The 23,248-nt window shown below is 39.1% G+C and overlaps 1 protein-coding gene across 1 annotated transcript; it reads left to right on the plus strand.

The window, feature by feature from the left end:
• Positions 1–17,410: 17,410 nt before the first annotated feature.
• On the plus strand, positions 17,411–23,027 carry LOC122040867 (DNA replication licensing factor MCM6-like). Its single transcript, XM_042600326.1, has 18 exons — positions 17,411–17,554; positions 17,649–17,801; positions 17,874–18,014; positions 18,135–18,297; positions 18,440–18,633; positions 18,720–18,915; positions 19,014–19,091; positions 19,416–19,645; positions 19,759–19,873; positions 20,342–20,416; positions 20,489–20,629; positions 20,824–21,027; positions 21,109–21,270; positions 21,411–21,466; positions 21,548–21,675; positions 21,742–21,867; positions 22,388–22,518; positions 22,661–23,027. The coding sequence occupies exons 1-18, from the start codon at positions 17,478–17,480 to the stop codon at positions 22,799–22,801; spliced, it is 2,511 nt and encodes an 836-aa protein (XP_042456260.1). The 5' UTR covers positions 17,411–17,477; the 3' UTR covers positions 22,802–23,027.
• The last annotated feature ends 221 nt before the right edge of the window (positions 23,028–23,248 follow it).

The raw sequence follows: 23,248 nt of genomic DNA on the forward strand, positions 1-23,248 counted from the left end.
TCAAGAGTTTGGAAAACTTATTTTTTATTCATATATGTCCTACATCCATAAGGCATATGCACAAATACATTTATATGTTACTTCCTCTCATCTGGCCCTATAGGATTGGAGATGATTCGCGCTCCATGGTCGCTCGATCCGCCTTCCGTCTTCGTCCTCCAAGTAGCAAGCCCCCGAGCGTAGTTTCTGTACGACATTATAAGGTCCTCCCCATGGCGTCTCGAGTTTGGTAACGTTGCCGACCGACTTGATTTTCTTCCATGCTAGATCTCCGACCTGGAAAGACCTCGGGATCACCCTTAAGTTATAGTTTTGCCTCATCCGTTGTCGATATGTCATTAGCCAGACGGCGGATTTATCCCACAATTCATGCACCAAGTCAAGCTTCATTAACCTTCGCTCGGTATTTCTCTCGTCGTAGAGTTGCACCTGGTCGGATTCTACTCTAACCTTCACGGATACCACTACTTCCCCTCCATACACCAACTGGAATGGTGTTACGCCGGTCACTTCTTTTGGAGTCGTGCGAAGTGCCCATAAGACACTTGGGAGCTCATCCACCCAGCTACCTCCTACGTGGTTGAGCCGAACTCGTAAACCTCTAAGGATCTTCCAGTTTGTGTCTTCCGCCTGGCTTTTACTTTGGGGGTAGACTACGAGGTGAAGACATGTTAGATGACATAGCCTTCACACCACTGCCTGACCCTCCGACCCATAAATTGCCTCCCGTTATCCGAGACGATCCGGTGGGGGATGCCGAATCAACACAAGATGTTTTTCTAGAAGAATTTGATGATAATTTGCTCACTTATCCTTGCAAGTGGCGCAACCTCCACCCACTTTGAGAAGTAGTCCACTGCGACGAGTAGGAACCTCCGCTGTGTTAGGATCAAAATATGCTAGAGGGGGTGAATAACTTGTCGCGCTCGGTGATGTGCTTCTTCGATGATGTGCAGTGGAATAAACAACAAGAAACACACTCACAACGCTAACGCTAAGGATTTACTTGATCTCCACCTCAAAAAGAGATAACTAATCCAAGGTTCCACACACCACACACTCTCCGCTAGTAAACACTTCTTCTTGATCGCAGTCGAAGGCGGAGAAGCCTCGTACAAACCCATACAACAAAATACAATACACACAAGAAGAGAAATACAAGAATATAAATGAGAACTCTTTCTTCTTACTTATTTATTGTTTATTGTTGCCTCTTGAACCTTAGAAGTGACCAGTCGCCATGGAAAACGGTCCCATGATGTCCATGCCCCATTGGTCGAATGGGAAAGACACTGTGGATGTCTTCTTCTCCTCAGTTGGTTGATGCAGAATGTTGTGATACCTTTGGTAGGACAGGTAGGTCGCTACTGTCCAAGCGACATTCTCTTGGAGAGTTGGCCAAAAATATCCGGCCAGGAGGATCTTTTGAGCCAGTGAACGACCGACCGGGTGGCTTCCGCAGGAGCCTTGGTGTACTTCTTGCAGGATGCACTCTGTGTCCTCTGGTCTAATGCACTTGAGTAGGGGTCTGGAGAAGGCTCTCTTGTACAGCTGATCTCCGACCAAGGTGAATCGTCCGACCTTCTTCTTTAATAGTTGCGCTGCCTCTTGGTCGGTCGTCGTGCTACCCGATCAGAGGAATTCAATCAGTGACATTCTCCAGTCACTCGAGAAAACCACTCCCTCCATGCGATCGATGTGCGCCACCAACGAGACATGTTCAATAGGCTAACTGATCACGACTGGTGATAATGAACTAGCTAACTTAGCCAGGTCATCTGCTGCTTGATTGTCCGATCGGGAGATCTTTTGTATTGTGACCTCTTGAAAATTTACCTTTAGCTTTTTGAAGACTTCTGCATATAACTTAAGTCGGGAGCTGCTAATCTCGAACGTCCCTGATAGTTGTTGGGTGACCAACTGAGAATCCGAGTGAATGAGGACTTTTGTGACTTCGACATGTCGGGCTGCATGTAAGCCGGTTATCAAGGCTTCATACTTAGCTTCAATGTTGGTGACTCGATAATCCAACTAAAAGGAAAATTGCATCTGGTCTTCCTATGGTGAAATGAGCAGAATGTTGACCCCGCTACCTTGTCGAATGGATGAATCGTCGACATATATTCTCCAAGTTGCTGCTGACTTGGCGTTTTGGACTTCTGTGACAAAATCAGCCAGGGCCTGAGCTTTGATAACCATTCGGGGTTGATATTAGATATCAAACTCGCTTAGTTCGGTTGCCCATTTGATTAGCCTCCTAAACGCCTTTGGGTTGAGGACTCTTCCCAGAGTACTGTTGATCATGATGATGATCGGATGAGCGAGGAAGTATGGGCGGAGTCTCTGACCAGCAAGCACCAAAGTGTAAGTTAATTTTTCTAGACCAATGTAGCGGGATTCGACATCTTTCAATATATGGCTTAAAAAGTACACGGTTTGTTGTTCATGGTCGTTCCGCTTAACTAATGTCGAGCCGACCACATACTTTGTGGACAATAAATAGATCCAAAGCGGCTCCCTGGCACTTAACAGAAGTAAGGAGTTAAGATATTCCTTGAGTTCTTCTAACGCCCGGTCACACTCCGCGTTCCACTGGAATCACATCACCTTGAAGAATGGCAGACTCCGATCAGATGACCTAGATATGAATCTGGATAATGTTGTGATCCATCCAGTTAGTCATTGGGCCTCATTCAAGCTACAGGGTAGGGGCATGTCTTGTAATGCCTTGACCTTGCTCAGATTCCCCTCAATACCCCATTCGGTGATGATATATCCGAGGAAGCGTCCACTCTTAGCGCTGAACAAACACTTGCTTGGGTTCAACTTCATCCCGTATGTCCTCAAGGTTTGACATGTTTCTTCGATATCTACACATAGATCAGTAGCTCGGACTGACTTTATTAATATGTCATCGGCGTATACCTCCAAGTTACGACCGATCTATTTCCGGAACACCTTGTTCATAAGCCTCTGATTTGTGGCGTCGGCGTTCTTTAGTCCGAACGACATGACGTTATAGCAGAATGTTCCATTGGTCGTAATAAAGCTGACCTTTTCTTGATCCTCTCGGGCGAGCAACATTTGATAGTAGCCCTGATATGCATCGAACATGTAGATCAGCTCGTAGCCCGCCGTAGAGTCCACCATCTGGTCTATCCGGGGTAACAGATTGAAATCCTATAGGTATGCCTTATTCAAGTTACAGAAGTCGATGTAGACCCTCTATTTATTGCCCGATTTGGAGACCAATATAACATTAGCTAGCCAACTTGGGAACTGGACTTCCCGGATGTGACCGACCTCCAATATTTTCTCAACTTCTGCTCGGATGATCTGGTTCTACTCCGCACTGAAGTCCCTTTTCCTCTGCTTCAAAGACCGGGCGTCCGGTCGGATATGAAGCTCGTGTTGGACGACGCTCGGCGAGATTCCAAGGAGCTCGTGGGTCAACCAGGCAAACACGCCATGATTCTGCCTGAGGCAGGCAAATAACTCCACCTTTTTCTTGCTCTCCAGATCCGCAGCAATGAAGGTGGTCGCATTTGATTAGTTCGGATGAATCTGGACTTCTTCCTTTTCTTCGTAAACCATCACCAAGGGATTCTCAATGATGACGTTAACCTCCGGGCGCGGGTTTTTCTGGGCGGTCCTTGCTTCTGATCTGACCATCTCGATGTAGTATCGTCGAGCGGCCAATTGGTAACCTTTGACATCTCCCACCTTGCTGTCCACTGGGAACTTAATCTTCTAGCAATAGGTGGACACCACAGCTCGGAACTCGTTTAGGGTCGATCGGCCTAATATAGCGTTGTATGCTAACGGTGCATCTACCACAATGAAGTTTGTGGTCCTTGTACTCTTCAGAGGTTCCTCGCCAAGTGAAATGGCTAGCTTGGTCTGACCGATCGGCAACACTTCGTTGCCTATGAAATCGTAGAGCGGATCGTCATCAGCAGCAGTTCGCTTTGGTCAATTTGCAACTGGTTAAATGCCTTTTTGTATATGATGTTCACCGAGCTCCCTGTATCAGCAAAAGTTTGATGGATTGTATAATTGCCAATTACCACTCGGATGATTAGTGTATCGTCATGAGGGATCTCTATTCCCTCCAAATCTTTAGGGTCGAAGCTGATTTCGGGTCCTTCTGCTTTCTCCTTGCTGCAGCCAACAACGTGGATCAAGTCGCCGAGCATGCACCCTCCTTGCTCGGTTAGAATCTCCACAGGTCGGCCCGCCTGTGATCATACCTATCTTCCCCCGAGCTGCGTTACTATGGTTCTCTTCCTCCCATGCCAACGGTTTGTTCTGCTCAGCGAAGCCTCGAGCAGGACTTGGATTGTTCTCATGCTGAGGTCGATGGTGGCGTGGTTTGGACATTGTCCTTTCTCCCTCTCTTCGGATGGTTGATCAACGCCTTTGTCGCCGATCAGGTGACGATGATCGACGGCGATATCCCCGATGGGCTGGCCTGCTAGCTGCCAGGTCATAGCATTGCTGACTGGTCGAAGGAGCAAAACATTGACGTCCACGCCTTGCCTTTTGCAGCCTTTGGATGAGTGGTTACCACATGATATATGGCATGTGTCCTAGGCTCGTGTGGCGGGGCTCCTCCTGATCGAGGCCCCTTGGGAGGTTGACGGTTGCTTGACTGCCGCTGTTCAATTACTCCCGCTGGCTCGGCATGCATCTCCTTTTTTCTTGTTGTCTGGGCTTCTTCCACATTGATATATTCGTTGGCCTTTTCTATAGGTGGTCAAAGTCCTTCGGCGGTCTCCAGATGAGCGAACAGAAGAATTCTCCTTCGGTGAGCCCTTGGGTGAAGGTGTTTACCAACACGTCCGAGGAGACCGGCAGGACGTCCATCATCGTCTGATTCAAGCGCTAGATATAGGCCCTTAATAGCTCTTGGGGCCCCTGCTTCAATGAGAATAGATTCACACTTGTCTTTTGGTGGCGGCAACTGCTAGTGAAGTGGTGCAGGAAGGCTACTCAGAAGTCCTTGAAGCTGTGGATCAAGTTGCTCGGTAACCATTTGAACCAGCGTTGCGTCGATATAGATAACATGGTGAAGAAGACTCGGCATTACCCCATCCGTGTACTGGTGAAGTGTGGTCGTATTATCAAACTTGGCCAAGTGGTCATTGGGGTTGGTCGCTCCATTATATTTCCCGATCGTCAGTATGGTATAGCGAATTATCCTTTTTGGATGCCTGTCTTTTCCTTGTATCTAGAGCGGGTGCTTCATCCGAGTAAAATTCTCGATCTCTGTCTACTCGGGCCATCTCTTCTACTGGAATCCATAACGACACTTGGTGTAAGGGGACCAACGCATAAGGTGCTTCCCTATAGGTGTCAATCAGCCTCTTGTTCGAGTTCTGAATGGAAAGTTGTTCCGTTCGGTCTCCTCGCTCAACCTGGCAACCTGCAGCAGGAGCTGCAAGCTCCTGCGCTTACCGATTGGCCAGCGCCTGTTGTTGTTGTTGTTGTTCCAATATCTTTGTTACTCGAGCCTGTATTAGTGCATCAAGATCCTCTTGCGTCAGCGTCACTGTTGTGAGTCGTCTAGCGTCTTCAATATTCTCATTCGAATGCAGGGCTACATTCCTATAAACAGCGCCAAAATGATCCTATCTGAAGGCGTGAAGCTAGAAAGTCGGGGAGGTGGTAGTGTCGTTGATTGGATGAAGACCTCGCTCCTCTCTACAAAACAAAACTAAACTAGAAAGGGGTCCCTGGCGTTGGCCCTCCGATGCTCACGTTAGAAACAGAAAAAGAGAAGAAAGCGAAAGTACTAGCGATAGAGATTCAGCTTGTCTTTCTTCATACCTGACATACTCTTTTATACCTTTCTCAGTGACCCTCCATCGTCCCCAGTTTAATGGATATTAATTACCGATGGAAGACATCTTTGTCTTAACTACTTCTCATTTAATAATAGATGGAGTGTTCTCTTTTATCTTCTCTTCCCCCTATTAATTATTTATCTTTTCCTCTTTTGTTATTTTATCAATTCATTATGTGTATAATGCCAACAACATACCTTGAGTTGGACGAGTGGCCTACTCGGGTTGGGTTCCTGGCTCGCTCAACTTGCTCTCTTGCCACCCTGGTTGACCAATCACTGGTTTACTCAGATGGTCGATCGGACAATGATCCCTCTGATCGGCAGATGAACCGCTTCCCGCTCGGGTGCGGTTGAGCCTTACTTAAGCCCTGGCGTTGATCACCTTGACTTTGACCTACACTGTCACAATTGACTCGTGCCAAGTAGACTCCTCCTTATCGCCGCATCAATGATGATGATGATCTGATTAGGCATTGTGAAACCAGTTCTACTTGGACTGAATGGAGAGATAAGTTTGCAGATGATATGTTCATGAGCTAACAATCATTAGTTAATTAAATTTAATGTCCTTTCTTGAAATTTGGGTTTCATTTCCATGTACTGAACTATTTGATTATGTTGTATTTGAGTTTATTATCCATTTGAATTTGATTAAGTTTGAACTATTTAATTGTATCTGCATTTTGTATGTTAGTCATTTGAACAATTTGATTATGCTTTATGCAAGAATAATGTGTTATTTGGATGGTTTAATTTTAATTTTCAATCGAAGGAAAGAGTCAAAAGATGCCAAAAGTAGTTGAACAAGTAGAAAGTTCAATGCCACCAAAGTTTAAAAGAAAAACTCAAAGCACCAAATACTTGTGGACAAAAAAAAAAGATGTTGCATTAGTTGACTGTCTTGTTGAGTTGAGCAAAGATTCATCTTGGAAGAGCGAGAATGGTTTTCGAACTGTGTCCTTGGTGCATTTGGAGAAACTCATGGCTGCTAAATTGCTATCAAGCAATTTGAAGGCTACCCCTCATATAGAGTCAAGGTAGAAGCTACTGAAGAGGCAATTCTATGCTATCAACGAGAAGTTGAATCATAGTAGTAGATTTGGGTAGAACAATGTTGAGAAGTGTATCTTTACAACAAAGCAACTTTTCTATTTTGTGTTTTTCCATTTCTTTAATGATCGTGGGGTTTTTTTTTCTAATGATATGCTTTTAATTTAGAGTCATCTAGCTGCTATTGGTTTAAGGAATAAAGAATTACCCTACCTTGATGACTTGATGTCTATGTGGGGGAAAGATCGTGGCATATGAGCTAATGCAGAAACCCTTGCTAATGTAGTATAAGAGATAAATTTATGCGATGAAGAGGTTGACACGTTTAATGCAGAAACCCCTGTTGAATGTTACAACGATGAAGAATCTAATGATATCAACCAAGCAATAAGAAAATCTGAGACTCCAGATTCACCAATTTATCCGTCAAACAAGAAGTTAACCACTAGAAAGAGAAAGGGAAGGTTGATGATGTTCTAGGTGACTCGGTGAGAGAGATTCATAAATATGTTATTGTTGTTAATGAGGCTAATGAGAAGATGAAGGGAATTTCCACCTATTTCAAAAAATAAACTGAGAGTAGTGATAGAAAAATAAAGATATATGATGAGTTAATAGAACTTTCTGAATTCTCTGGGCAAGAAATTATGGATGTTGGGGAGTATATTTTCAATGATGAACACAAGGTTAACAACTTTTTCGCATTGTCAAAGGCATTTAGGAGAAATTATGTGGTGAATTAGCTCAATGAAATCCATCCAAAATGAATTAGATATTTGAATTAGGTTGTTGGTACTTCTATTTTGATATACTTTTGGGCAATCATGATTCTATTTTGAACAAAATTTATTGGATGAATGTCATTTTTGATTGAACTTGGATGATATTTTATTTTATATTTATCAAAATTAATGATTGAATTAGTTCAAAAATAAAAATTTTATTAAGTTTGGATGATAGTATATCATTTTCTGTTTGTATTGCTGGTTAAATCGAATACAATTTTTGTTTGTATTGATGATAATATGTTATTAAGTTTTGTTGTTATATTTATGTTTTTCAGTATAGTCCTTTTACTTTGGCAATGTCCTTACCGGCTTACCCAACATTGTTACATTGCATTTTAACATGTTGGTTATTAAGTTGAATTGACTATCATTAGAGGGGCGAAAGAATGGGAGATGGAGAACTCTACTTAATATATTTAGAAGTGATTTTTATGCCTCAGGCATTATTTGCAACTTAATCTTATATTTAACTCTATGTTATGACAAGATGCATGTAGCCAACCTTAAGTATTGGGATTTATGATGTTGTTTCTTCATACTTGTTGGCAGCTGACAATATTGGATTGATACAATCTGCTTCATGTATGTGTAGGACAACTTATGGAATAATTATTTAGATGGTAAAGATAACTAAGCTTGTGAGATTAATAATTATGAAAATTATATTATAATGAATCACATTGATAAAAAAAAAAAGATGTTTTCCATTTTTTTCTTTATGAAGCAGTGCTTTTTTTTTGCTTGATTTGGTTTCCATTTATTTAGATATGTATGGACTTTGCACCTCATGATTGTTGCTCTCTAATTATTGCAGCAAATGACGGAGCAACAATCTTAGAGCTGATTGAATTAATTAAAAAATAAATTTTTTATTAAGTTTTAATGATAGTATGTCATTTTTTGTTGGTATTGCGGGTAAATTTTCATGCAGTCTCTAATCATAAACTCTTTGCATGTAGTCTCCATTGATCAAAATTTTTATTTTGACTCCCTAATCAAATATAATAGATACTAATTTACCTAATTACCCTTGATATTTTCAGATATAAAAAGTCCAAAAATGAGTATAATTTTTCTTAAATTCAGCATATTAAATTAGAATTCAGTATATTTTTTATCAAATTGAGCATGACTCTTTTTCCACTTCAATTAGATGAAAAATATACTAGATTTTCTTTAAATGATACTCAATTTTATAAAAAATTTACTAGATTTTCTTTGAATGGTGCTGAATTTAGAACAAATTATATTAAGTAGGGAAAAAGTCATGTTTAATTTGATAGAAAATATACTGGATTCTAGTTTAAAATATCGAATTTAAGAGGAATTATACTTATTTTTTAGATTTTTTATGCCTAAAAAATATGAGGGGGCAATTTTGATATAAATATACTTGATTCTAGTTTAAAGTGCTAAATTTAAGAGAAATTATATGTTGGAACCCCAAGGTGTTTTGATGTGATCAAACAAGCTAAGTTAGGTTCTGCGTTGTCTAACCCTTGTGTCTAAGTGTGCAGGAGCTTAGGAACACAGGAAGTCGAGCGGAAGACGCGGCTAGCGAGAAGGACGACACGGGAGAGAGCCGACGGGCTCGGTGCGTCCGAGGGACGAGGTGACCGTGGAAGAGTACACCGGTGGACGAGAAGAACGTGCGCGGAGTTCGAGGGACGAGAAACCGGGAAGGAAGGCTGCTCGAGGAGAAGGCCGGAATTTGGATTCGGGTGAGCCCTATTCCGGATGGCCGAGATCACCCAAGCTAGTGGAGTCGGAGCGAACAAGACCCAGACCGAGACGAGCTGATCCGGAGCGAAAAAGTCAACTGTGTTGACTTCAGGGCTCAGGGCGCCCTGAGCAGTCCAGGGCGCCCTGAGCAGCCCGAGCGCCCGGAGATGACTTTTTGACCAGGATCGAGATTTGACTCGATCCGACCGTTGGGGGATAAAATTTATCCCCCCAGGGCGCCCGGAACCCCTTCGGGGCGCCCCGACCAGTGCTATAAATATAGCACTGATCTGCACAGCTTATTGAACTAACTTGTAATCAATTCCTTCTGTGCTTTCAATTCTGTTCTTTTCATTTGTGCTGTCAACGTTGTAAAGAGGCTACTCCGCCCAGAGGAGAATCAGATAGTGCGCTTACATTCCTTGGATTAGCAATCCCCTGATTGCAAACCAAGTAAAACTCTGGTGTCTGTTTTTCTTTACTTAGTCTCTTTTATTTATTTATTACAAGTGTTTATTATATAGTTGAAATCCGAGAAAGGTTCGAGTTTTATTTTGTAGGGCAATTCACCCCTCCCCTTTTGCCGGCCTCCAAAGGGACCAACAAGTGGTATCAGAGCAAGGCGCTTCAGGAGGACTAACCGCCGATCGAAGCAACAAAGATGGCCGGACCAAGCATTGTTCCACCAAAATTCGAGGGGAACTTCGCAGACTGGAAGCGTCGTATGGAGGTATTCCTAAAAACAGATTTTGAAATTCAGTTTATTATGAAATATGGTTTTGTAGCTCCAATAGATAAAGATGGAAAAGAAAAAGAAGAGAGCGATTGGACAAAGAAGGAGCAAAATGAGTCGGTAGCAAACAGTCGTGCGGAACATCACCTGCTGAGCGTGTTACCGCCTCAAGAGGTCAACCGCATCGGAAACTATTTATCTGCTAAAGAACTTTGGGAGAAGTTCTTGGAACTCCACGAAGGCACGTCCGAAGCAAAGCTCGCTAGAAGGGACATCCTCTGCAACAAACTGATGAATATCCGTCTGGAGAAAGGTGAGAAAGTAGCCGGTCTACATGCAAAGGTAAAAGAACTAGTTACTGGTCTCGAAAACCTTGGTGAAACGGTAACAAACTGGGACACTATACGCTACGCGCTCAACGCGTTTCCAAGAACTCCGGAGTGGACATCAATCGTCGATGCTTACTACATCTCAAAAGACCTGGAGGTAAGTACTTTAGAAGAGTTGTTTTCTACCCTTGAATTACACGAAACTAGATATGCAGAGATATCAAAGGACACAACCCAGACTATGGCGCTGAACGCAACCAACAAGGATGAACCCGAGTCAGACTCCGAAGACAATCAAGAAGCGTACATGGTAAGAAACTTTAAAAAGTTTTTTAGATCTAATAAATTTAAAATGCAGAATAAAAAGAATCAAAAAGGTAGAAGAAAGGTACGGTGCTACCAGTGTCAGAAGGAGGGACACCTAAGGAAAGATTGCCCAGAACTCAAGAAGGTCAAAATGAAGACACCCAAGAAACACAACCTAAAAGCAACTTGGGATGACACTTCTTCATCTGAATCAGAAGCTCAAGAATATGCGGGGATTGTACTGATGGCAAGCCACGAAGGACAAAGTACATCAGAACCCAATATCGATGAAGGGGGAGCGACCTCAGATGGAAGTAGCGATGTAGGGGGAGATTCAGGCTTCAAGTCTGATATGGTAAGTGAGGTATGCCTCTTACCCCCTGATGAACTTTACTTTGGTATCAAAGCTATGACTAAATCCATGTATAAATTAGAAAATAAAAATGCTAAATTAGAAAATGAAATTTTAGAAACAAAGAGAATTTTGGCAAAATCATGTCTTATAGAGGATTTTGAAAATTTGAAAATTGAAAATGAAAAACTAAAAGAAGAAATAGAAAGATTGAAAAAAATATAATGGTTCAAATATTTCTACTTTTAGAAATTATAAATGTTTAAATTGGTATTATAGATTTCATCAAAGTCAAATTAGAAATATATCAAAAATCTATATACCTAGGAAATACTTGGTTAATCCTGTAGGTAGGAACCTCTATTGGGTTCCAAAAACCTATTTAATTTAAAATTAAAATTAGACTTAGCATTTTCAGCAAGGAAATTAAACAACTAATTTCTTTATGAGGCTTTGTCTAAGGAAGTGGTTGTTGCTTCAATAACCAAGAAGGCCTAGTGTCTCGCCACGACCTGGAAGCCAAGTATCGAAATGAAAAGTTTAATTGACTAACTGAAAAAGCATTAATTTAAATTACTTAATGCTTTAAAAGAGTTATTCATTTTGTGTTAGAAAATATTTAATTTTTTTTTTTGACTTAATTTAGAAATTTTTTATTATCTTAGAAATTTTTATGAAAATTGACTTAGATTTTTTTATAAAAGTTAACTTAGAGTTTTTTTTTTTATTGCCTTATCATTTTTTAAAAATTGACTTAGAATTGTTTCTTATGAATATTCACTTAGAATTTTTTTAAAATTTTTTTTGGGAATGCTGAGATAAGTTTTAAAACTTAAATTTTTTTTTTAAACACTTATGACTGTTCTTATCTGAAAAAAAAATTTTCGAACGAAAAATTCTGAAGAGTGTCTTTACTTAAACATTATTAAATATTTTACACTTAAAAGTTCTTGTTTGAATTGACCTTAGACTTGTTTATAACCCCAATTTTTATGTGATCAAAGGGGGAGAAGTATGTTAAGTCTAGGGGGAGGTAATATATAATATATTCTTTAATTGAAAAATCTTTAGACTTATTTGCAAATAAATTATTTTTATTGCATATGTTTTCCCTAACTTAACTTGGGTTGCTCACATCAAAAAGGGGGAGATTGTTGGAACCCCAAGGTGTTTTGATGTGATCAAACAAGCTAAGTTAGGTCCTGCGTTGTCTAACCCTTGTGTCTAAGTGTGCAGGAGCTTAGGAACACAGGAAGTCGAGCGGAAGACGCGGCTAGCGAGAAGGACGGCACTGGAGAGAGCCGACGGGCTCGGTGCGTCCAAGGGACGAGGTGACCGCGGAAGAGTACACCGGTGGACGAGAAGAACATGTGCGGCGTTCGATCGAGGAACGAGAAATCGGGAAGGAAGGCTGCTCGAGGAGAAGGCCGGAATTTGGATTCGGGTGAGCCCTATTCCGGATGGCCGAGATCACCCAAGCTAGCGGAGCCGGAGCGAACAAGACCCGGACCGAGACGAGCTGAGCCGGAGTGAAAAAGTCAATTGTGTTGACTTCAGGGCTCAGGGCGCCCTGAGCAGTCCAGGGCGCCCTGAGCAGCCCGGGGCGCCCGGAGATGACTTTTTGACCAGGATCGAGATTTGACTCGATCCGACCGTTGGGGGATAAAATTTATCCCCCCAGGGCGCCCGGAACCCCTTCGGGGCGTCCCGACCAGTGCTATAAATATAGCACTGATCTGCACAGCTTATTGAACTAACTTGTAATCAATTCATTCTGTGCTTTCAATTCTGTTCTTTTCATTTGTGCTGTCAACGTTGTAAAGAGGCTACTCCGCCCAGAGGAGAATCAGATAGTACGCTTACATTCCTTGGATTAGCAATCCCCTGATTGCAAACCAAGTAAAACTCTGGTGTCTGCTTTTCTTTATTTAGTCTCTTTTATTTATTTATTACAAGTGTTCATTATATAGTTGAAATCCGAGAAAGGTTCGAGTTTTATTTTGTAGGGCAATTCACCCCTCCCCTCTTGCCGACCTCCAAAGGGACCAACATTATACTCATTTTTTAGATTTTTTGTACTTAAAAATTTTGAAGGGTAATTAAGTAACGATATTTGCATGAGGAAATTGAAGCAAATGAAATTTTGCATGCAGGGAATGAAAGTAAAGTTTTTTAGACATAGGAATTACATGTAAAATTAAAATTATGACTAGAGATTTTTTTCTAATTTACCGTCGTATTGCTGGTTAAATCAAATATAATTTTTGTTACATTGATGATAGTATGTTATTCAGTTTTGTTATACTCATTTCAGTTTTGAAGAAGTTGCTGGTTTTTAAAGAAGTTAGTACTACTAATTGTTGTCTTGATACAAATTCTAGGATAAGCACTAGTTTGGTTACTTTACTAGAATCACATGATCTTTTTCTTTCTGAGAAAGAAAACAGGTGGAGTCTATTTCTTCACATCAGAAAAGGACTAGCAGCTCAGTCTCTCTTCATGATTTCAGCCAGTGGTGAGTTTGATTGCCATTATGCAATCCTCATCTTTCACTCGCCGGCGCCGGTTGCTAGTAAGTGAGCAGCGAGCAAGGTTCTACATCCTTCGGTGATGCATCATGACGCTGATTTGCTGGAGTGAGAGTAAAGATCATTGAGCTCAAATATGCATAGAAAAGATAGAGCCTGGTGTAATTTACTGCTTGATATATGTAGATAAGCTTTTAGCTCTAGGAAATTTAGGTCTGAAGCCATTCAGCTAGTGTATATCATGAAACAGAATCATCAAGAAATTTGTTTGTGATTATTATGTCATGCTTTAATAAATCTGTATGTGAAAAAATAAATAAGGATATAATTGTAATAGTTTCTCCTTATCCTTCCTTACACCCCAATTTGGGGTGTAAGGAATTTCGCTTATTCCCGAACATGTAAGGGGAAGCTTTACCCTTCTCTCCCCTTCCCCTTCATAGCTCACTCTCTCCCAAACAAGGGTAAAAATTCATTTTACCCATGTTTACCTTTCCCTCCCCTTTACTCACCTCCTCCCAAACAGAGGGTTAATCGTAACTATCTAAAACGATTACGGTTCATGGTTCAATATCACTGATTCACTGTTCGATTCACGGTTCACGACGGTTTAAAATTATTATATTAAAAATTTTAAATTTATTTAAAAACATATTTGCACTTATTTAAGTTGCCTACTATCCCGTTAGGGTATAGGGGAATTAAAACTTATGTAGTTCTTTTACAATTTTACCATTTTATATTAGGAGGCAGTGACGAATCCAGGAATTCAAGCATGGATGGATAATTTTTATACGGAACTCAATCTCCACCAGTAGAACCCCATAATACTAGGGGTTCCACCGTCGACAAGGGGGGCGACCGCCGATGCCGCCCCCCTCTAGATCTACCCCTGTTAGGAGGTGACATTGTTACTCATTTCTATTTTCCGTTCCCATTGTATTCATTTTTTCAATATAAAAATCTTTGGTTTTGTCATAAAAAGTTGTATTTCTTAGATTCTTTTATAGGCTATGGTTCAATTGGCGAGTAATGTTTAAACTTCCAATGAGTTGGGAGACAGTTGATCGTCGTTCATTTAATATGTTATCGCCGCCGCTAAATGTCTACTCCATAGTAATAGTTGACACTAGACAAGTTAAAATTTCTTTGACGGTCATAGAGAGAGTGAGAAATCTTTGAGTCTTTTTGTGACAACCACTTTAGGATATCAAAAATTTCAATGTCTGTTTCACTAAAATCAAAATAAGTCGTAAAATAATTCTCAAGTTCCTGTGTGGAACTTGAGGATCCTCGTAAATACTTCATCCGTTCTGCTTTTATAAGTTTTAAATTACTACTAGTAGTTGGTTGTATTTTAGAAATATTAGGTTGTATTCCATATTTCACATAATATTGATTATAAATATTATATAAATAAATTCTAACATTACATATAATATTAATTGGATGAAGAGAATAATCATTTTTAATTATAATTAAAGCGCCATAATACAAAGTTAATATTTTTTTAAACTTCTAATTAAATTTAGGATTTAAAGTAAATACAATTAAATAAATTGTAGGAATAATATAAAAATATTTTTCCCATTTAGTTATCATATTTAATATGTAAGAAGATAAAAAATTCATTATTAATATATTCATTTAAAACTAATATTATATTAGAATTTTTTTCTAAAATTAAATAAGAAATGAGATAATAAATATCGGAAAGTTGTACTTTTAAAATTCTACAAATATTACTATAAGTATTCCATTGTTTACTAAAAATAAACATAATAATATTTTTATATTGAAATGAATCTTGTAATAATTGATATTTTGGATTTTATAAAAATTAGTCTCATTCTATTAATTTTACAAAACTTACTTTATTGTTACATTATAGATAGATGAATACACCAATAAATAATAAATTACAGTCTTAATTGGTTTGATATGTTTTTCTAAAATTTTTAATATATATCTTGAACACATAAATTTAAAACATGATATAGACAATGAATATACAAAAATTAACTACCAATAACAAGTCAGATAAATTTTAATTCTTGTATACAAGCGGATTAGCATTATTTAATAATATTGAAAATATTGTATTAGTTAATTCATATTTTTCTAAAATTAAACATAATAATTGCGCGATGTTATTAGTATATGATTCATTAAAAACTCTATAAACTAACAATATTTTTTTTGAGGTTCCAATAGTTATCGATCAAATGACAAGTCATATTCATATATGAATATATTTGGCAATAATCACTCCGGAACATAAAAACAACTTTATTATTTAATTTACTATATTTATTAATTAAATTTTTTTCTTTATTTTACTATTTCTTTTATTGTACGAGTAATTATAGGCCTAGGAACACGTTTAGCATATGTATTAAGAGATTCTTTAAAAAAAGTATTCAAATGTTCATTTAAATACAAACTAAAAGAAAAATGTTATATGAAAATAAATTTAGCTAATAATTTTCTTAATTTATTATTAGAATATAAAAATAAATCAAAATCGGTACTACCGCTAGTTGAAAAAAAAAATTAGATAATTGTGTTTGAGAATGATCGAGTCCTTCATTTCTATGTGTCATTTCGGTGACCCATAGACGCCGCCAACTTAGAATTTATTGGAAGCATTATAGTGCCTATATTTTGCACACAATTTTCAAAATGATTAGTGAAAATAGAAAATTTGAGAGAAGAAATTTCCTGAACATTAAAAGTAATTACATCGGTACTTCCTTATGTTTCGGATGTCGGAATTGAAAGACTCTCAATTTCATTATCGGTGGATTGAATGTTGAGGTTCTTATGTGGATTCACTATTTCCTTTATCCTCTGAAATTGAGATAATAAATTTTCAGGGCCTTCTTTCATTGTAGTTGGAAACGAAAATGCGTAGAAAATAGAAACTTGGAGTCGAAAATGTTTAGAGAATATAAAGTTTAAAATGCAAGTAAAGAAAATGCGTATGAAAATTATGAAATACACTCTCTATTTAAAGAGTTTGGATAGTAACATATATTAAATTATAGTCATAAATAAAAAATCAATTAAAATAATTTTAACTGTTAAAAAAAATCTAAAAAATCATCTCTACCCTTCCTCAACAATTAGGAACCGTCGGTTAATTGACAGTTCTAACGGTTAGGAAATACTGATTCCAACAACTACAAAACAAAAAAATAAAAATCGATGATTCATCGAATTTGAAGGCTTAGAATCTGAATCGACCCTGCATCTTATCGGGCAGGTTCCGATTAGACCTGACAACCTAGGTCAACAGACAATTAACACGTTGATCCTGCTATGAGCCCGGATCAAATCCGAGTCTAGGTCCAGGCAGGATTCTGCCCGAGGTCAAGTTAAGTTTAACCCACAATTTCCTTTGGATGGGGTGGAAATTTTCCAACTCCACACCGCCTCGGTCTTGGGAGTCGCCCGTTTGACACACTTTGCTTGAGCGAAATATTACGTAGGTGTGGAAATAATTTATCTATTTTTTTTAATACATTTGTCCTTTTATAATCAATTACACAGAATGACTAGACTGCGTACCAATTATCATTGGCAAATGGGCAGGCAGAGATAGTGGGCCCCAGTTTCTGTAGTGCAGTTAGTGGCTGTTCACGGTGCTCCGTGATCGCTATCACGCAGCTGAATCTTCAAGGCGCGCAGGTTCGTTTCTTGGCGCCAATTCCTACTTTTCCCGCCAAAATCTGCCCCATTATTTCCCTTTGTCACCTCCGAGCACCGAAGAAGAGAGAGAGAGAGAGAGCGCTCGCTCGCCTGTAATCGAAAGAAGCGAGATGGATGCCTTCGGAGGATTCTTCGTGGACGAGAAGGCGGTGCGGGTGGAGAATATCTTCCTTGAGTTTCTCAAGAGGTATTTCGATGTCATATTTTTCTTGGTTTTTTTCTCCCTTTCAATTTGGGCTTCCGTTTGATTTGGTCGATGTCTGTTCTACGCCCTCCCCAAGATTCAAGCTTGATACCAACGCGGTGGATCCCTATTATGAGGCGGAGATTGAGGCCATGCGCCACAAGGAATCGACCACAATGTACGTGGATTTCTCCCATGTCATGCGCTTCAACGATGTCCTTCAGAAAGCTATCTCAGAGGAATACCTCAGGTAGGCCATCGTCTGACGCCCCTTCCTATTGATCCTGACTACACAAATCGATAAAGTCGTGACTTTGGCCAGATTCGAGCCCTATCTAAGAAATGCTTGTAAGAGATTCGTAACGGAGCATAAATCGAGCGAGAATAGACAACCCATCATAACTGATGACAATCCTAATCGTGATATAAATGTTGCTTTCTACAACATTCCGCTGTTAAAGAGGTATTGTATGTTCTTAAGTTTCGTTCTCTCGTTAATTTGATGCATTGACTTGTATATTTTAGTCCAAGAGATGTTTTTTCCTCTGCACTCCACATGATTGATGAAAATGCACACAATTAGGTTAAGGGAACTGACGACGTCAGAGATTGGGAGGTTGACTTCTGTAATGGGAGTCGTAACTCGGACGAGCGAGGTCCGGCCTGAGCTCCTGCAGGGAACCTTTAAGTGCCTCGAATGTGGAGGAGTCATTAAGAATGTAGAACAGCAGTACAAGTACACTGAGGTGAGGGCTACTCGTTTTTATCTTGCTTGAATGCCATTCCAATATTCTTTTGCTGCAATTTCATTTCCATTCTCTCTCTTTTAGTCATTTTATGATGAAAGATGCTTTTGTTAAACACAATTTTGATTGCTATTCTATATAGCCTATTATATGCATGAATGCTACATGTGCATCGCGGAATAATTGGGCGTTGCTTCGGCAAGAGAGCAAGTTCACAGATTGGCAGAGGGTAAGAATGCAGGAGACTTCTAATGAAATACCTGCCGGGTCTCTTCCTCGTTCCTTGGATGTTATTCTGCGGCATGAGATTGTTGAGAAGGCAAGGGCTGGAGACACGTAAGCTTATCCGCAAACTTTAGTCTGATGCATTGCAAATAGAAATGTGGTCATCTTTTAGTTATCCTTGTTCTTGGTGTTTCCAGTGTTATCTTCACAGGCTCTTTGGTTGCTGTGCCGGATGTAATGGCGTTGACCTCACCCGGTGAAAGAGCAGAATGCAGGCGTGAAGCTCCTCAGCGTCAGAACATAACTAGTGGTCATGGAGGTGTCAAAGGTCTTAAATCTTTGGGCGTGAGGGATCTGTCATATCGCCTTGCTTTCATTGCAAACTCAGTGCAGGTTAAAATCCGTTCTGAGCCTTTGAAAATTGTTTGCTCCTATGTTCTCATTTATCCAAGCATTGCTAAAATGCATTTCATGCTCGCTTTGTTGTTTAGATAGCGGATGGTAGAGGGGATGGAGACATTAGAGACAGGAAGATGGACATTGATGATAGTGATAAACAGGAGTTCACAGTAAGTTTCTTGTTTTAAGTAACTATTAGCTTATGAAGTTTCCCATGTTGAGTATGTGTTACATGAATGATGATGATATGTTCACGCAACAATGAAATAACCATTTTCATACATTGCTTGCTACTTGAATATGATTTTGTTACTCAAGTTTTCCTTCCATTGCTTCCAAATTTTGTGTAGTCTAACGTTTTACTTGCTACCTTGCCAATAAAAAAAGCATGAATATTGATTTTTCATTCTTAATAAAAGTAATTGAAGATGACGGTGTCATTCTCATCTATTTGACTTACAGTCAGCCTTTTCTAACAATGGTATATGTTGTAGCCAGAAGAAGAAGAAGAGGTGATGCAGATGAGGGACACCCCTGATTTTTTCAATAAATTAGTTGATAGCATATGCCCCACAGTTTTTGGCCATCAAGAAATAAAGCGAGCCGTTCTTCTTATGCTAGTAGGCGGCGTTCACAAGTTAACCCATGAAGGAATTAACCTTAGAGGTGATATCAATGTCTGCATAGTAGGAGATCCGAGCTGTGCAAAGTCTCAGTTTCTGAAGTATGCTCTAACTTTTGCTTATTTTTATTAAATTGAATTTGCAATGGAAAATATTTATTTTTCCGATCCATTTATAGTTTGAAAGCTTAATTCGCATATTCTCAACTAAACAGGTACACTGTTGGTCTCGTATCCCGATCTGTTTATACATCTGGCAAATCCTCTTCGGCTGCTGGTCTAACGGCAACAGTGGCGAAGGAGCCCGAGACTGGGGAATTCTGTATTGAGGTATTAATGGTTTTACTCTTTAAATAATTGGCATTGCCGCATTGTGGGGCAGATCTCTAGCTGTTACATTTAGTGAAGTACTCTTTCAATAAACAGAAAAAGTTCAATTGGACTAGTTTTTAGTATCTGGAATATCTTGTTCAGGGATACACTGAGAATTTTTGATCAATATTTCTTGAAATTGTAAATCATGATTGAATTTTGAATTACTGGTTGGCTGGTGGTTCTGACTAATATTTGTGAAACATCAATTGGAATTTAATGAGCAGGAATTTAAGTATAAAATTTGGAAGAGTCAATTCTTTGATTCTTTCTATTGTCCTGCATCAGTTGAAGTCCTACATTGAACAACTGATGTTGATAATGGAAATAAAAATTGTCAAAGATCAATTTGCTGATACTTGACATCGCTCAATCTCATTATTTCTAATCATTTGCTTTCAAATGATCTCTCTTTTCCTTTTGCAGGCTGGAGCTTTAATGCTTGCAGACAATGGTATATGCTGCATAGATGAATTTGATAAAATGGACATCAAGGACCAGGTAGATCTTTTCCAGTTCCTATATTTGTATGGCTTTCTAAATATTTGAAGCACTAACTTGAGTACACTCAAGGTTGCTATACATGAAGCAATGGAGCAGCAGACTATAAGCATCACAAAAGCAGGCATACAAGCTACACTAAATGCAAGAACATCAATTTTGGCAGCAGCAAATCCAGCTGGAGGGCGGTATGACAAGTCAAAACCTCTCAAGGTGAATTTCTCTTTTTGAAATTCTGAAATTTTGTTCGAAATGTTGGTACAGTTGGTAGTTTGTTTGTTACCTTGCTAGGATGGTAATTTATCCAGTCATGTTGGTTCGACATTATATCTACGACTCAAGACTTTTTCATCTTTTCTTATCTCAAATAATGAAAACTAATATTTGTATTCATATCGACTTTTCAGTATAATGTGGCTCTTCCTCCTGCTATTCTCTCACGTTTTGATCTGGTGTACATAATGATTGATGATCCAGACGAGAACACAGATTATCACATTGCCCATCACATTGTGAGAGTTCGTCAGAGGCGTGAGGATGCGCTTGCTCCTGCATTCACGACTGCACAGTTGAAGCGATATATAGCTTATGCCAAGTCTATAAAACCTCAGGTTCATGAACTTAAAGTGTTACCTTTGTATCGCAAAAGTGAGCATCATCATTTGATTCTTAAGTGGGCTATCTGAATGCAGCTTAGTTCAGAAGCAAGAAAGGTACTCGTACAATCATATGTAGCACTGCGGAGAGGTGATAGTACACCTGGAACCAGAGTTGCTTACCGAATGACAGTTAGGCAGCTCGAGGCATTGATCAGGCTTTCTGAAGCCATTGCTAGGAGCCATTTGGAGAAAGTGGTAAGCATTTATCCATGGTGTATCAAACTAACTTTCTCTGTCAACTAATGCAAAGTTGCTAACTCTTTCTTCTAAAGCAACAAAGGCACTATGTGATAATAATCTAATTTGGTAAGATAATATATGTTTTATGTTCGTAGGTTCTTCCAGCCCATGTTCGCATGGCAGTAAAACTACTAAAAACATCCATCATCAGGCAAGTTCTTTTTTCAGATATACAAAAACAATGCTTTAGTTTCTTTATGTTTTTTTTTTAAATAAATCAATGCATATGCAGTGTTGAATCGAGTGAGATTGATCTTTCTGATTTTCAAGAGAATGAAGATAGTACTCCAGAGAGAGTTCCTGACCAAGATGCTAATCTGCCAGCGCCTGAAGAGAATATTCAAGCACCTGACAAAGAAGGTAATATGTCCTGTAATTCAATTAGCAAGAGAATTTATCTCAGTTAACTGGATGAATGACAAGCAGGTCACGAACAACAATCTGACAGTCATCAGAAAAAGAAACTTGTTATCACCGAGGAGCATTTTCAGAGAGTTACTCAAGCTCTTATTATGTGCTTACGACAGCATGAGGAATCAGTTTCCCGGGAAGGTAAAATTGCTTAATATTAGCATTCAAACTCTTGTTTTGTTTGTAGGATCAAGATGTTAAGCCTAGAATCATTCCTGTTAGCCTATAATTTAGTTACAAAAACAGTCCACTGTTCCTATTTTCGATTTCTGAAATTTCATTTCTCAACACGTTTCACAAAAAAATTTATTATTTTTGAGAAAGACCTGAAATCCTTTGCACAAGACAAATTTAATTATACAATGATTTAAAAAAGCTGACTACAAAAGGCTCAGAGCCCTCACTCAGATGCATGGAAGAATGATGACTATCCTGAGTGGTTATAGAATGAAATGTGAGGTAATTTCTGCATTGTAAACTGATGGATAATTTGTGACTGTTATGAGATCCATTTTCCAGAATCCGACTGTTCGATTGCATATGGGGATCAGAGTGACTTTCAATAGATACTTAGTTCGATCACCTAGAGAACTATATGCATTCCTTGAAAATGTAAACTCGATGGCGACTAATCCTCCTACTTGTAAACTTGGCCTTGCAGGAAGTGGTTTAGCAGGAATGAAGCAAGGAGATCTAATTATATGGTATGTAGAGCGGCAGAATGCTCAAGGTGCTTATGAGAACACTGACGAGGTGCGTGAGGAGGTTAAGTGCATCAAAGCCATAATTGAGGTAAAGCCAGACATTATAGGAGGTTTCAGTTTGCTCCTTACTCCTAAGTTGACTTAGTTCTCAATTCTATACAATAAAAAATACTCAATGTTACCCTAATGGTTGGGAAGAGTTTCAGAGATGTTCTTTCCATGTCATGCAGAGATTGATACAAAGGGAAGGTCATCTGATTGTCATTGATGATGGAGAAGCAGCAGCTTCTGCTGAGGGTGATGGGCAAGCAAAAAGATCATCAAGTGAGAATCGAATTATAGCAGTGGCACCAAATTATGTTATTGATTAGAAACCGACACTGCCGCCTCTGCATCTGTTAAATTTCTGTATGCAGAAGGTTTAATCCAAGTCTTCATTTTGTACTAACTTTTTAGTGTCTAATTGCTTTATAAGATTTGGAGGGAAAAAACAAGTTTATATTCATTTTTCAAGTTTTTTTTTCCTAGATAAATATGCCATGAGCAAAAGTAAGTTTTTCATGATGAAAATAATATAAAAAAGATTTATGATTTAAAGTATTGTGTCGGAATGGTTGAAATGGATGAACCATCTTATTTTGCTCGGCGATCAATATCGGCACGATCTTAGCATCATATTCATGACATGTGCGACATGTGTGATCCTGTGGTCACAATAGAGGGGTTGTGATCTTGCAACAGTAGCGGAGAGATTGTATAATCTTTTTGTTGTTGTCGTGGAGACATCGTGTGATTCTGTGGTTATTGCAGAGGGGTCG

This window comes from Zingiber officinale, chromosome 2A, assembly GCF_018446385.1.
Source record: "Zingiber officinale cultivar Zhangliang chromosome 2A, Zo_v1.1, whole genome shotgun sequence".
Classification (NCBI taxonomy): domain Eukaryota; kingdom Viridiplantae; phylum Streptophyta; class Magnoliopsida; order Zingiberales; family Zingiberaceae; genus Zingiber; species Zingiber officinale.